Source organism: Macaca nemestrina, chromosome 1 (assembly GCF_043159975.1).
Source record: "Macaca nemestrina isolate mMacNem1 chromosome 1, mMacNem.hap1, whole genome shotgun sequence".
In the NCBI taxonomy this organism is placed as follows: domain Eukaryota; kingdom Metazoa; phylum Chordata; class Mammalia; order Primates; family Cercopithecidae; genus Macaca; species Macaca nemestrina.
Window position 1 is genome coordinate 42,980,131 of NC_092125.1, and position 16,721 is coordinate 42,996,851.

The window sequence follows — 16,721 nt, forward strand, 5'->3', positions numbered from 1 at the left end:
ATCTAAAGCGACTATAGTAGAAATACATGTTTCTAAATACTGTTTTGAAAATAAAGTATTGGTTTGTTTTATGTATAATTCAAATATCATATACATAAAATGTTTACTGTTTATGGCAATATACCAATTATATGTATAATATTTACTGTTAGCATTCTAAATAAAGTCTGTAACTATTTGTTTTAAAGAAACAACACCCTTGAAAGAGAGCTATAAGGAAGAATCTATAAATTCTGGACTGGCCATTCTACTTGAGAGCATTGTATCTGATCTTGAAAAATCTCTTGGAACAGGTTTATCTTCAATATTAGAAACAGAAATGAAAATTGCTTTTGGAAACCTTTGGATGGAGGTGATTAGTTGAACTCTATTAGTTGAAAATTTCTTTTTTATTGGTGAAGATTTGTTATTTTAAGAAATATTACTTGTATAAAATGCATAAGCTTCACTGAATAATCTGTATCATGTTACGTTTTTCTTCAAGTTTTTGAAATAGTTTTTTGACAGTTAAATGATGGACATTTCTTAAATGTTAAGAATATATGTTATTCTTTTTTTTGAGTCAACAGGTATTTATTTTCCAGCTGCTGTGTGTCAGATGCACTGTCCCATGGTGCTTAAATTGAATTAAAAAAAAAACTTATCTATTTAATTTGAGTCAAAATGTCTAATATAAGGAATCTCCCTAGCAATATGTATTCAGAAAAAGAAGTATGTATTTTTGCTTGTGCCATGTAAATGTAAGCATCAGAGTATAAGTTGATTGTATTAGCAAGATATTCTGAATTTTCTTTGGATTCACACCTTTTCAACAATCAGTAAAACTCCAAATTTAACAATAAAGGTTTCAGAAGTTCAATGTTTGTTTTGTTTTGTTTTGAGATGGTGTCTCGCTCTTATTGCCCAGGCTTGAGTACAATGGCATGATCTTGGCTCACTGCAACCTCTGCCTCCCAGATTAAAGTGATTCTCCTGCCTCATCCCCACAAGCAGCTGGGATTACAGGCATGTGACACCACACCCAGCTAATTTTTGTATTTTTAGTAGAGAGGAGGTTTCACCATGTTGGTCAGGCTGGTCTTGAACTGCTGTCCTCAAGTGATCCTTCTGTCTCAGCCTCCCAAAGTGCTGGGATTATAGGCGTGAGCATTTATAGATAGAAGAAACATGATTTCCCATCAATCATAGCTTGTATCTATTCCAGCTATTCAGTGAGATTCTAGTATATGCCAGAACGGTGTATTTGCTACTTGATTATATTATCAAAGTTGAACCAAAATGATGACGAATTATCAGAAGATACTAGGAGTGTTGATATCTCATAGTAGAGATAAGGCAAGTAATTGTATATATGTGAATGATTCAGAAAAGAAAGTGTTGACATCTTATAGAATTAAATGATCAATGTTTTTAATAGGCATGTCTTCGCAAGAGTGTAGCAACTGACAATTATAACTGACATTTTTTTTCTTTTTTTTTTTTTTTTTTGAGATGGAATTTGGCTGGAGTGCAGTTGCGTGATCTCGGCTCACTGCAGCCTCCTCCTTCTGGTTTCAAGCGATTCTCCTGCCTCATTCTCCCAAGTAGCTGGGAATACAGGTGTCTGCCACCACGCTCAGCTAATTTTTGTATTTTTAGTAGATATGGGGTTTCACCATGTTGGCCAGGCTGGTCTCGAACTCCTGAACTTGTGGTCTGCCCATGTCGGCCTCCCAAAGTGCTAGGATTACAGGCATGAGCCACTGGACATCTTTTTTCTATATGGATTATCCCCCAGTTATATGAAATAATTAGATTAATTTTCTTATAGAGATGACTGTGTTGACAAGTAGATTGAAGGACCTTTGCTGATAAAACTATGTTTCCTCTGATTAAAACTATGTTTTCTTTTTTGCACACACAGTTTCTGAAACAATAAAGATTAATACTAATATGAATTTTACAAAAGCAATTTGCAGTGGAATTAGCATTTTAATTTTGTTATGATTGACTTTACATCTTTTAATTTAAAAAGAATCCAACTAACTATATTTTGCTTAGAAATATATGTAGGAATTCCTAAATAGGTACTTTTTAATAATAGGAATAATAAATCTAGAGATGTTAATTTTTTTCTACATGCTCTTTAGATCCTGTACCTGAAACCTCCATGGACTCTACTACATTTACTACAGTGCTTTAAAAAACACTGGTTGGCTGTATTTGGATTAGTTATGGAAAAGAACTTGCTTTTAACTATTGAGAGCCTATATAAAAATCTCTGTAAAGGTATGAATCTTTTACTTTTCTCTTTAGCAGTGTGGTATTAAGTCAGACTAGCAGATACATTCCATGGAATGTGAAGATAAATTAATGAAGAATTTGTTAATGAGTTCTTAATCAGTTATATTTCTAATTTCTAAAGGTATTTGTGGAAACTGGATGAACAGATGCAGCTCATAGAGCTTGTGACTGTAAATGGTATTGTTGTTGATATTTCAAGATATTGTGAATATATCATTTTTGATGATGTTTACTTTGAAAACTTTTAAAACCATGTTTTACAGTCTATTCAGATACACCAATAGAATTGATTAGACTTTTTTCATTTCTCATAGTGTTTAACACAAACTTTGAACACATTTTATGCACTAATTTTCAAAATAGTGTGTCAAGGTTTCTATTTAAACTATATGAATAAGGAACAAGAAACCTTTGGCTTTGGTGTATAGTGAATTTTAGAACGGGAAGAGACCACAGTGAACAACTTAGTTGGTTTTTAAACTATATTGAACAGAACTTTTGACTTCTTGAAGTGCCTCTGCTGCCACAGATGGGTGATGGATAGATTGAAGGGGAGCCCGGTAGGTGGTGCCTTTGGCCCTTAACCCCAACTTTAGCCAGAGCAGCTTTTAAAAATTTCTTTATATATAGAGGTTCTATATAGGACTTGGAGAAAAGTTTATCTGCTGTGAGGAAAAAAATGTGAGAAAAACTGATCTAATGTTATTAAAGCCTATATTTTATGATCAAGGAAACTAGTCTTGAAACAGTAGGTGACTTGTTTCAAAATCAAATAACTAGATTTGTCTTACTATGCCTTTAAAAGGCAAAGGCTGGGCATGGTGGCTCATGCCTGTAATCTCAGCACTTTGGGAGGCCAAGGTGGGTGAATTGGTTGACCCCAGGAGTTCAAAGCCAGCCTGGGCAACATGGCAAAACTCCCTTTCTACCAAAAATACAAAAATTAGTCAGGTGTGGTGGTGCATGCCTGTAGACCCAGCTACCTGGGAGGCTGAGGTGGGAGGATCATCTGAGCCTGAGAGGTGGAGGTTGCAGTGAGCCAAGATAGTGCTGCTGCATTCCAGCCTGGGCAACAGAACGAGACCCTGTCTCAAAAAACATATATAATATAAAAAAGCAAAGTGTGATTGTTATTAAGGGTTCAGTTGGTACTTTGCTTTTTTCTAACTCCTCACATGAAGTAATGTGTGTATTATTTCATATATTAGTCATATCCAGCCTACTTCTGAAACATAACTGTGATGCCTTAGTACCCTTGTACCTGAGTACAAGAGGGCTGTTAAGTAATTAAATTATTAAAGGCACCAAGGCCAGATAATGAAGACTAGGAGATGATTAATTATGAATCGTATGCAAATAATTATTGCAGCACTTGAGCCCAGATTTTAACCTTAAAATTGTCATAGAAGCTAGGACAAAAAGGAAAAAAAATGCATATTCTACGATAGGTGTACCTTATTCTCTGTCTTTTCCTTGAAGTGTAAACTCTTTGAAAATGAGTTGTTCTCAGAGGAGTAAAGAGCAGAATAGTGATTACCAGAGGATGGGGAAGGTGCAGTGGTAGGGGATGGTAAGAGATTGAGCAATATAAAAAGCTACAGTTAGATAGGAGGAATAAGTTCTGGTATTCCGCTGCATTGTAGGATGACTAGAATTAACAGTTACATATTGTATATTTCAAAATAGGTATAAGAGAATGTTCTTATCACAAAGAAATGATAAATGCTTAAGGTCATAGATGTGCTAATTACCCTGATTTAATTGTTACACAATGTATACATGTGTCAAAACATCACATCATACTTCATAAATACGTACAATTATTATGTGTCAACCATAAATAAACTAAGTCAATAAATATTTCCCCTAGGGGATTTAAAGGGCCTAGTCATTTCCTTACGTCTCATCCATGGTAGATGTTCGATGAATATCTTTTTTTTTTTTTTTTCAATCTTCTAACATGATGAATTTACTCAGGAGTAAGGAAAAAGGATTATAATCTAGGATGCATAGCTATGGCAAGCCACAGGTGCACCTGAAGAGGAGAGAGTAAGGGAAAGCTTTTATTGGCAAAAAGAAGTTCATACAAGCTGCTTAAAAACAGAGTTTATTGGTTCCTGAGGCTCAAAGCCAGGGTTGGCGTTAGTTCATTGGTGTAGATACTGTCACTGGGCAAATGTTTTTTCAAGAGAGTCTTATCTGAACTGCTGTAGTCCTAAAGAATGCCTAGTGATAAACCCGGTTTAGAAATATGTGCATACATGCAAGACATGGATCATGAAAAGCATGAGATACATGAAGGTTGTGGAGGAATTTCTTGTGGGATTTTTTTTAGAAAATCCTTGAGACAGTTGTTATCTCAGAAATGCAAGCTTGAGCTCCCCTCCTTCATGCTATCCTGGCTCCAATTATTTATTTATTTATTATTAGATGTTAAGCTCTGGGGTACATGTGCAGAACATGCAGGTTTGTTACATAGGTATACATGTGCCATAGTAATTTGCTGTGCCCATCAACCCATCATCTGCATTAGGTATTTCTCCTAATGCTATCCCTACCCTAGCCCCCCACCCCCTGACAGGCCCTGGTGTGTGATGTTCCCCTCCGTGTCCATGTGTTCTCATTGTTCAGCTCCCACTTATGAGTGAGAACATGTGGTGCTTCGTTTTCTGTTCTTGTGTAAGTTTGCTGAGAATGATGGTTTCTACCTTCATCCATGTACCTGTAAAGGAGATGAATTCATCCTTTTTTATGGCTGCATAGTATTCCATGGTGTATATGTGCCACATTTTCTTTATCTACTCTATCATTGATGGGCATTTGGGTTGGTTCCAACTGTTTGCTATTGTGAACAGTGCCACAGTAAACATACGTGTGCATGTGTCTTTATAGTACAGTGATTTATAATCCTTTGGGTATATACCCAATAATGGGATTGCTGAGTCAAATGGTATTTCTAGTTCTAGATCCTTGAGGAATCACCACACTGTCTTCCACAATGGTTGAACTAATGAACACTCCCACCAACAGTGTAAAAGTGTTCCTATTTCTCCACATCCTCGCCAGCATCTGTTGTTTCTTGACTTTTTAATGATCGCCATTCTAACTGCCATGAGATGGTATCTCATTGTGCTTTTGATTTGCATTTCTCTAATGACCAGTAATGATGAGCTTTCTTTCGTGTGTTCGTTGGCTGCATAAATGTCTTCTTTTGAAAAGTGTCTGTTCATATCCCTTGTGCACTTTTTGATGGGGTTGTTTTTTTCTTGTAAATCTATTTAAGTTCTTTGTATATTCTGGATATTAGTCATTTGTCAGATGGATAGATTGCAAAAATTTTCTCCCATTCTGTAGGTTGCCTGTTCACTCCGATGATAGTTTCTTTTGCTGTGCAGAAGCACTTTAGTTTAATTAGATCCCATTTGTCAATTTTGGCTTTCGCTGCCATTGCTTTTGGTGTTTTAGTCATGAAATCTTTGCCCATGCCTGTGCTGAATGGTATTGCCTGGGTTTTCTTCTAGGGTTTTTATGGTTTTAGGTGTTACGTTTAAGTCTTTAATTCATCTCGAGTTAATTTTTGTATAAGGTGTAAGGAAGGGATCCAGTTTCAGTTTTCTGCATATGGCTAGACAGTTTTCCTAACACCATTTACTTGGACAAAATTCGACAGCCCTTCAAGCTAAAAACTCAAGAAACTAGGTATTGATGTAACATATCTCAAAATAAGTAAATAGCTCTTAAGCTGTGTATGACAAACCCAAAGCCAGTATCACACTGGGCAAAAGATGGAAGCATTCCCTTTGAAAACCAGCACAGGACAAGGATGCCCTCTCTCACCGCTCCTATTGAACATAGTATTGGAAGTTCTGGCCAGGGCAGTCAGACAAGAGAAATAAATAAAGGGTATTAAGTTAGGAAAAGGGGAAGTCAAATTGTCTCTGTTTGCAGATGACACGATCGATATTTAGAAAACCGCATCATCTCATCCCAAAATCTCCTTAAGCTGATAGCAACTTCAGCAAAGTCTCAGGATACAAAATCAATGTGCAGAAATCACAAGCATTCCAATAAACCAAGAACAGACAAACAGGGAGCCAAATCATGAGTGAACTCCCATTCACAATTGCTACACAGACAATAAAATACCTAGGAATACAACTTACAAGGGATGTGAAAGAGCTCTTCAAGAACTACAAACCACTGCTCAAGGAAGTAAGAGAGGACACAAACAAATGGAAAAACATTCCACGCTCATGGATGGGAAGAATCAATATTGTGAAAATAATCATACTGCCCAAAGTAATTTATAGATTCAGTGCTATCCCCATCAAGCTGCCATTGATTTTCTTCACAGAATTGGAAAAAACTACTTTAAATTTCATATGGAACCAAAAAAGAGCCCACATAGCCAAGACAATCCTAAGCAAGAGGAACAAAACTGGAAGCATAGACTACCTGACTTCAAACTATACTACAAGGCTACAGTAACAAAAACAGCATGGTACTGGTACTAAAACAAGTATATATAGACCAATGGAACTGAACAGAGGCCTCAGAAATAACACCACACATCTACAACCATCTGAGTATCTATTTTTAATAAGTTACCAATTTTTTAAGGAACAACACTTTTCCGTCATTGCCTTTAGCTGTAGAAGTTGTTTATTAGTGATATGAGTATATGAAGGACATGGAACCACATATTGGACATCTCTCCAAAGCAGTTTTATAAAGCATGTAGAACCTTTTTTCATATCTTTTACCAGGGTCATAATTTAGTTGATCTTTTAAAAGAGAAAGTCTGTAAACTATGTGTGATCTCCAAGTTAGTTTAGTGTAAAAAATGAGGCATCTAGTTACCATCTTCCATCTGTTTTTCCTGGCAGGGGGATCTGCTCTTAGATGCAGCTGAGAGGTGGTAGGTGGCAGCTCTAACTGACAATAAGGAGAGAAGTGAAAATGTGATTACTGTATCTTCTGCTGAAAAATCTGTTTTGCAATCATTATGTGCATAGTTTATTGGTCTTTGATCTCACAGAATCTGATGCCTAATGTTTAATGAGCTAAGAATATGTCATGGGATTATAAAAGTACCTCTTGCCAGGAGTTCATTGCCAGCCTGGCCAACATGGTGAAACCCTATCTTTACTAAAAATACAAAAAAATTAGCTGGGTGTGGTGGTGGGTGCCTATAATCCCAGGTATTCAGGAGGCTGAGGGAGGAGAATCACTTGAACCCGGAAGGTGGAGGTTGCAGTGAGCCGAGATCACGCCATTGCACTCCACCCTGGGCAATGAGTGAAACTCTGTCTCAAAAAAAAAAAAAAAAAAAAAAAAAAAAAGTGCCTCTTGCTCTAAGATAATTTTGAATTAGAAAAATCACAATTTATGTTCTTGTTTACTATCTTTTAATAATACCTTCAGCTTTTGAATTATATATTTGTTTAACTTCAGAATACCAAGCATGTATCCTTAGATTAGTTCATAGAAAATTGTGTGGAAAATGACTAGTAACTTTTATGACTTTGTTACCCATGTTAGCTTTAAATAATTATTGGCCTTATATAAGCATTAGACTATTTCATTAATGTAGATTTCCTTTTTTGTTGTGTCTGTATACTGGATTTATTATTGTTATTACCCTTTTCCTCATAATCTTAGGAACTTTTGTAAGACAGAAATAAAATGATTACTTCATATATGTAAGCATCATTAAACATACCTTACATTGGAAAAGCACCCTTAAAAGAAGTTGTGTCCAATTATATCTTCCTCAGGGGATTTACTAAGTTCATCAAATCTACAGTCTGTCCTGTGTGTAGCATCTCTTATTACCCACAGGAATTTAAACCAGTCATTGGCTTTAAAAAGAAGTGAAAGTTTTCCTGTAAGGAAATACATTGACTTGCTTTATTATTATTTTTTATGTTTTTGGATAAAGGAGAAGCCAGAGGCTTGGCTATAACCATTAGATTAGAGTTTCTGAATATTGTGGAATTAATATTAAGATACAGTTTTTATTTCACTTGACCCTTCAGGATTTCACAAGCAAGTTCTTGTGTAAGAGATACAGAAGAACTCCTTGTTGTTTTTTAAACTCATAGTGCCAGTGAAAAGCCATGCTGATGTTTCAGAATACAATAGAGTCTCTGAAACTGTGAACATAAAAACAAAAAGTAAAAAACAGTGTAGCATGGTTATTTTGAAAACTGTTAGGTAGCATTCTGCTTTAATAATGGAAATATTTTTTTCTGTTCTGAGTTTTATGACATTATTAATTAATTTTATTGTTTGTAACTTTTGAAATTTTTGAAATTATTGTCACCAGTTTTCCCAACTAGTTTGAGAATTTAATGTAATTAGTTTTAGTTCCTTGAGATAAAATTGTTATACCTTTAAATTATTGTTTGTAGATTTTCTCACTTTTAATTTACAGAAAAAAAAATTCTGCAGGCTTCTTCTGCTTCTCACTGTTGCCCAAACTTTTTTTCTCTCCTGAAGTTGTGTTGTACATATAGAGATAACTCATTGTTTTTAGTAAACATAGTATTCAGTTTCATGTAGTGGAGTTGAAGATAAATCACTATGTAGATAGCTGAGGTGATGATGAGAGGTACCATATGTAGCTGACATGCTTACCAGTACAGTCTGACTCTACTGATCTCTCCATAGTACTCTTATGTGAAATCACCTCAGCATTGAAATCTGTGGTTTGACTTGTTTCTTTGGTGATTTTCTCTTTTTTCTGGGAAGTGTAATATTCTTTAACTTTACTTTTACTTTGAAGTTGACCACACTGAGAGAACTCCTGAAATCTGAATTCAGAATACCAGAATCAACTCAAAGGACTTTATCTATAACTAAATCTATTTAATTATTGCTTTTTGTACCAGAAGGATAACTTAGGAGTGGCATATAGGTGTAAATGTATACTCTTCTTAAATTTCAAAATTAATATTAGTGTTCCAAAGACATTTTTATGATGTATACTCATTCTTCCATATTTTTCTGTCTTAATTTTCTGTTACCAGCTAATAAGGCAGTGGATTTTACAACAGTCAAATTCTTGCTTCAGGATTCTAGAAGTTTGTTACATGCTTTCAGTACAAGGTCAAATTATGATGGTATTCTTCCACAGACCTTTGCTCAAGTAAACAAGCTCCTTCAGACATTTGCAGAGGTAAGATGCCTTTGGAATGCCAGTTAGAGTAGCTAATTATTTATGTTCTGAAAATGTGTTTAGGCCGGGCGCGGTGGCTCAAGCCTGTAATCCCAGCACTTTGGGAGGCCGAGACGGGCGGATCACGAGGTCAGGAGATCGAGACCATCCTGGCTAACCCGGTGAAACCCCGTCTGTAGTAAAAAATACAAAAAAATAGCCGGGCGAGGTGGCGGGTGCCTGTAGTCCCAGCTACTCGGGAGGCTGAGGCAGGAGAATGGCGTAAACCCGGGAGGCGGAGCTTGCAGTGAGCCGAGATCCGGCCACTGCACTCCAGTCTCGGCGACAGAGCAAGACTCCGTCTCAAAAAAAAAAAAAAAAAAAAAAAAAAAAGAAAATGTGTTTAGCAGACAACAGTAGATAAAGGATAATTTAATTCTAACTTATTCTAACATACTAGAGGCATTAAGTAAATGTTAAGTGAATTGAATAGAGAGTAAGCAACTTGTTATAAAACACACATCCTTTTATGGAAGCAGTGTCACAGCAGTTGTTGTTATTTTATATTATTTTCACTTATGGATGGAAGAAAGCTTTGCATTGCTATTTGATTGTTCATTTACAGTGCCCTATGCCAGTGGATCTCACATACATCAAAAATACCTAGGAAATTGTTTTAAACATACAATGCCAAGACTCTCTCAAACCCTATTGAATCTATTTTTTGATAGTGTTACTTGGTAATGTTGTTGTCCTTGTTTTACTTTTTATTTTGAAATAATTTCAAACTTATAAAAAGGTTACAAGAGCAGTACAAAGAATTGCCATATATATTATTTACCCTGATTCTCCAAATGTTAATATTTTGTCACGTTTGCTTTATTGTTTTCCTTCTCTACCTATCCACCTGTCTGTCTGTCCATCCATTTACCTATCTATATTTTTTTCTGAGCTATTTGATAGTATGTTGCAGATAGGATGCCCTTTTTCCCCTAGGTGCCCTTTTTCCCCCTGGATATTTCCATCTGCATTTTCTAAAAATAAGGATATCCTATGTAATTACAGTTTTTAGTAAGTTTCATGTAATTCTTATGCAGCCATCTTAGCTGATGCTTTTTTATCTCTTTTAAACTTAACTCTGTAATTTTTGTCCCCAGTATTACAGTCTTCTAATTTTTTATTTTTTTGACACAGGGTTTTACTCTGTCACCCTGGCACAATTAGGGCTCACTGCAACCTCCAACTCCTGGGTTTAAGTGCTTCTCCCACCTCAGCCCTCCGAATAGCTGGATCTACAGGCATGCACCACCACACCTGGCTAATTGTTCATATTTTTAGTAGAGGCAGAGTTTTGCCCTAATACCTAGGCTGGTCTTGACTCCTGGACTCAAGCAGTCCTCCTGCCTCAGCCTCCCAAAGTGTCGGGAACACAGTTGTGAGGTACTGTGCCTGGCCTGTAATTTCAAGTCTGGAAAAATCTGAGAGTGTTATGTAGCATAAACAGCTCAAAAAACTTCAGTTATCACTACTACTAGAAGAGATATTAATGGAACTTTTATCCAGTATAGATATTATGTTCTCTTTTTTCTCTGAGGAACTGAATTGTCCAGGTTTTTCTCATTGATTTTTCATATCAAATAGGTCCCCAACCTATGAAGTAATCAAAGGATTAGATGATGCTAACATTAATCATAGTTAATGAGGAAAGCACTTCCTTGCTGAGAGAATACTTCATGGAGTAAAGGAAGCAGCTTTTTAAATAAACTGAGTGGAATCATGTGATCATTCTTGAGGAAAGAATGTATTTGAGGGGTGAAATGCTCTTTTGGTTTGGGGTGACCAAAACATTGGTAGTTTTATTTTTTTTTTAATGGCAAGCATGATTTTTAGAACTATTAGTAGGAAAAATGGGCCTAGGGATTTAGAGGGTTATAGCATGAGTATTGTACCTTGATTGTGTTGGAAAAGATGTGTTCTCCTTTCCTGTCACAAAATTGAGTCCTAAATCATATCCTTAGTGAAGAAAATGTAGTAAAAGATGGGAAGTGCAGGATACTTAAAGTCTTAACAGTCTTTTAATTAAGATTATTAAGAATAAAACAAAATTTAGGATTAATTGAAATAAAAAAAATGTGTAGTTTTTAACCCTTTTCATCAATAAAAACCTACAGATGGGAGGTACCATGAAAATATGGTGTTAAAATTTTGTGTTGTTTGTGAGATAATGATATGCCTACTGCATATATGTTGCCCATTGCATACATAAAACTATTGACTTGACTGGGCGTGGTGACTCATACCTGTAATCCCAGCACTTTGGGAGGCTGAGGTGGGAGGATCACCTGAAGGCAGGAGTTCAAGACCAGCCTGGCCAACATGGCAAAACCCCGTCTCTGCTAAAAATACAAAAATTAGCCAGGCATGGTGGCGCATACCTGTAGTCTCAGCTACTCGGGAGGCTGAGGCAGGAGAATCACCTGAACCCAGGAGGCAAAGGTTGCAGTGAGCCGAGATTGTGCCACTGCACTCCAGCCTAGGAGACAGAGCGAGACTCCATTTCAAAAAAACAAAAACAAAAAACCATTGACTTGTTAATAAATTATTTATTTCTAGATCTCGAGTTTCATTTGCTACATTAACAAGAGATTCATGAAGACGAGTAGCAAAGAATCCAGCGTCCTCATGGTGCTTTTCCCTCAACATTTGGCTTTAGTGTGATTACTCAAAACTGTCCATGTTGTTTCCAGGATTAGAACTCTGAAGTGTTGCACCTTTATTTTTGTGTTAGAAACAGTTCATTGTCTGAGTAAACCAAGAACTTTATGATTTAGTATAGTCCTTTAAAACAGGGGTCCCCAGCTCCTGGGCCATGACTGGTATTGGCATAGCAGGAGGTGAGCAGCAGGCAAGCAAGCAAAACTTCATCTGTATTTACATTCGCTCCCCATCACTCACATTACTGTCTGAGCCCCGCCTTTTGTCAGATCAACAGTGGGATTAGATTCTTATAGGAGCATGAACCCTGTCGTGAACTGTGCATATGAGGGATCTGGGTTGTGTGTTCCTTATGAGAATCTAATGCCTGATGATCTGTCACTGTCTCCCATCACCCCAGATGGGACCGTCTAGTTGCAGGAAAACAAGGTCAGGGCTCCCACTGATCCTACATTATGGTGAGTTGTATAATTATTTCTTTCCTTCCTTTCTTTCTTTTTCTTTTTTTTTTTGGTATGGAGTTTCTCTCTTGTTACCCAGGCTGGAGTGCGATGGCATGATCCCAGCTCACTGCATCCTCCACCTCCCAGGTTCAAGTGATTCTCCTGCCTCAGCCTCCCAAGTAGCTGGGATTACAGGTGCCTGCCACCACACCTGGCTGATTTTTGTGTTTTTAGTAGAGATGGGGTTTCACCATATTGACCAGGCTAGTCTCGAACTCCTGCCCTCAGGTGATCCACCCACCTCGGCCTCTCGAAGTTCTAGGATTACGGACGTGAGCCACTGCACTGGGCCAATTATTTCATTATATATTACAATGTAATAATAATAAAAATAAAGTGCACAGTAAATGGACTGTGTTTGAATCATCCTGAAACCATCTTCCCACTCACCAGTGCATGGAAAAATTATCTTCCGTGAAACCAGTCTTGGTTGCCAAAAAGATTGGGGACTGATGCTTTAAAATATACTTTTAACAGGAGTTGTTTTATAGAATGTATTAGATTTTATATATGTCTTATATATTTGGTCATGTCTCAGTAACTTGAGCAACAAATAGATTACCTCCAAAGAAGCGGTATCTCCTAGTAACTGTAAAAACTACCTAATCTTAATTTATTAAGTGTAGAAAATCAGAAGAAGAGGAACGTTCATTATTTGATTGCTTTTGAGAAACTAAAATGGAGATAAACTAACTATCATTTTCCAGATTTTTTTTTGGAGACAGGGTCTCGCTTTATAGCCCAGGCCCGAGTGCAGAGTTGTGATCATAGCTCTCTCTGACCTTGACCTCGTGTCAAATGATCCTCCAGCCTCAGCCTCCTGAATAGCTGGAACCACAGGCATAAGCCACCATGCCAAGCTAAGTTTTAAATTTTTTTGTAGAGACTACGTCTCACTTTGTTGCCCAGGCTGGTCTTGAACTCCTGGCCTCAAGCAGTCTTCCCGCCTCAGCCTCCCAAAGTACTAGGATTACAGGCATGAACCATTGTGCCCTGCGTTTTCCAGATTTTCATATAAGAGGGGAGAAATAGGAAAAGGATAGGTACATTTTTATTTTATGGGCCTTCTAACCACTAAAAAAAAAAAAAAAAAAAATAGGACTTGCTTTTTACTAAGATGATAGAGTAATTAAAATCAATCTTGCTAATAAGCTTTAGATTTATGTGCCTCAGTGTCCTGAGTTGTGGTGTTTATAACCTCTTAATTAAACTCTTTGGACCTTATTTCTCTCTTTTGTAAAATGAGTGTAATGATAATGCTGGCCTTAGAATTATCATGTGAATTAACAAGTTAATATTTGTGGAGACCTTAATGTCTAGCATGTAGTAAGTTCTATGTAGTGTTTGATAAAGAAATCCACTTGTGTGTAGTATATATACTACTGTTTAAGAGCTAAAGAAAAGAGGCGTTAGGTAAATGCTGGGCTGTATTTTAAATATATTTGGTGATAAAAAATTATCTCAGGATAAAATGTCTTTTCATTTGGTCTATTTGTTAAGTTCACAATTTAATGTAAGCAGGCAAAAATGGGAAGAATCATCTTTTTAATTTTTTTTCTTGCCGCATAAGATAAAGAAGGGTAACATTTACTTTTACAGATGGAGAGAGTTCATAACCTCATTCTAGTCAGATTGCTGAAGGTCAAATCCAGTTCATGCCTCTTGTCATCTGTGTGACCTTGGACGAGTTAATTAACCTTTCTATGCCTCAGTTTCCTTGATTATAAAATATGGATCATCATAGTATCTGTTTCATAGGTAGTTGTTAGGATTAAATGAGCTAATAAATATGAAATTCTGAGAAAGTACATAACAAACGCTCAATAAATATTAACTGTTACTACTGATAGTATTGGAAATTGTATTAAAAAAATTTAATATGTATTAAATCAGCAATCCATGAAGCTAATCCTTTGAAATCATCATTTTATCAGAGGGAACTTAAGCCTAGAGAAACAGAGTGATTTTATTTAAGTTTACAAAGCATATTTATATGCTTTGTGTATGTATATAGAGCAAAGACCAAAAAACTAAGTTTTTAAACTTATAGTTAAATGTACATTCTGTTAGGTACTTTTCTTTTCCTTTTTTCCTCCACGTGAGATATATATATATATATTTTATATATATATATATATATATATATTTTAACTGGAATCAATTGTATATCTCTTTTACTGTGCTTTAAAATATGCTTAGATCTTTTCCATTCTTAAATACCGTACTTTTCATTGGCCATTCTATTTACTGCACTGTCCTTCCGTCAACTACCAAACTTCTTAAAAGAGCAATTTATGGCCAGGCATGGTGGCTTATACCTGTAATCCAAGCACTTTGGAAGGCCAAGGTGGGCGGATTGGATGAGCCACAACCAATCTGAGCAACCAGCCAGCCTGGGCAACATGGCGAAATTCTGTCTCTACAACAAATAACAAAAATTAGCTGGGCCTGATGGCTTGCACCTCTGGTCCCAGCTACTGGGGAGGGCTGAGGTGGAAGGATCACCTGATTCCTAGAGGCAGAGGTTGCAGTGAGCTGAGATCACGCCACTGCACTCCGGCCTGGGTGACAGAGTGAGACCCTGTCTCAAAAAAAAACCCAAAAAACCAAAAACCAAAAAACAACAAAAAAAGCAATTTCTAACCATTGTTTTCATTTTTGCACTTTCTTTTGTTTGTTTTATTTTCTTGTCTCTTTTTTCTTTTCTTTTTTTTTTTTTGCTAACTGAACAAGGCTAGAGCACTCACTTACCCCTTAATCCTTTACAGTAGAATTTTATTTCCACACTCCACTGGAAGAAACCTTAGGTTGTCATTTGCTTACTAATTATCAAACTTACTCTTTTCTCCTTCTTCTTCTCCTCCTCCTTCTCAGTCCTTCTTCAGCACTTGGTGGTGGTCTCTCCTTTCTTTCCTGAAACCTGACTCCTTTGGCTTCTATTGTTATTGCATACTGATTCTTCCCCTCTTATTTTTGCTAGTTCCTTCTTTTCCCCCTTCAGTTTGTCTATTTCATCTCCTAAGGCTTGTCTCCATGAGAATGACCCTCAGCTGTATTTTTAAGCTGCAGATCTACATGTCCAATTACTTGCTAGCTATCTTTACCTGGATAATTTTTTATACCTCAAACTCAACATATACCTAAAAAACAAACTTATATTCTCTTCATCCAAAGAAGATTCTTATTTGCAAGCAGCCTCTTTTCTTAGCTTTACAAGAGGCCATGAAATTTGGAAACATAGACAAATACTCACTACAGTTTATTGCTACTACACTGTAATATCTGATATGTTTAGTGTATTGTCCATCATTAGCAATGCATAAGTTAATGTGATGTTTAAAATTGCAGTGATTGTGGAACATCAAATAGCAGTTCCATCAATTCCTGTATAAAGTATTTGTTTGACTTTTACTGACTAAAACTATACATTCGTCTGCAGAAGTAATCAAGAAGGTTCAACCTACTTAGTGTGCGTGCGCGCACACACACACACTTCTAGATTTATGACCACCCTAAGTTCCTACTATTTGTATCATTCTTCTAACACATCTGGGTTAAAGAATGTCTTAGGGTCTCCCTCACTCCCTGGATCTAGTCTTTGGCCAAATCTTTATATTTCTTACATGCATTTTATTTTTCTTTTCATTCTGCTGCCTTTTTATAGCTAATCCATGTTCTCAGGACTCTCCTCTTGGATTATTTCAGTAACCTTCTAACCAGTTTTCTTGCCTCCTCTTTCTTCTGTTTTAGTTTATCTTAGATAGAGTGCACTTCTGAGTATATCACTGCCTAAGTTAGAAACCTTCAGTGGTTCACCATTACCCATAACCTGAGGTTTAAATTATCTCTTGATTTTTTTTTTAAATAACCCTTTGCAGCCCTTTACATTTTCTTAAAACTGAATTGTAAGGTGCTTCAAGACTTGATTGTACCTCTATACTTTGTATTCTAGGGGTCCTCTATCTCTTTCAGTACTACATATGTAGAAGTGTTCAAGCAGTATTCTTAAATTGACGTTAGCATGTTAGCTGAACAAATCATTATAAGTAGATTAGAAATAT

General features: G+C 36.4%; 1 protein-coding gene across 15 annotated transcripts in view; it reads left to right on the forward strand.

The window, feature by feature from the left end:
- LOC105484591 (SWT1 RNA endoribonuclease homolog) overlaps positions 1 to 16,721 on the forward strand; it is a 141,174-nt gene that overhangs the window by 44,519 nt on the left and 79,934 nt on the right. For all 15 annotated transcript variants that reach the window (XR_011611988.1, XR_011611989.1, XR_011611996.1 and 12 more), the window contains 3 exons: positions 189 to 352; positions 2,130 to 2,268; positions 9,315 to 9,463. Coding sequence is in view for 9 of the 15 variants with exons in the window: in XM_011746374.3 (XP_011744676.2) it covers positions 189 to 352; positions 2,130 to 2,268; positions 9,315 to 9,463 (452 nt within the window). In the remaining 6 variants the exon portion in view is untranslated. The remainder of the gene's footprint in view (positions 1 to 188; positions 353 to 2,129; positions 2,269 to 9,314; positions 9,464 to 16,721) is intronic.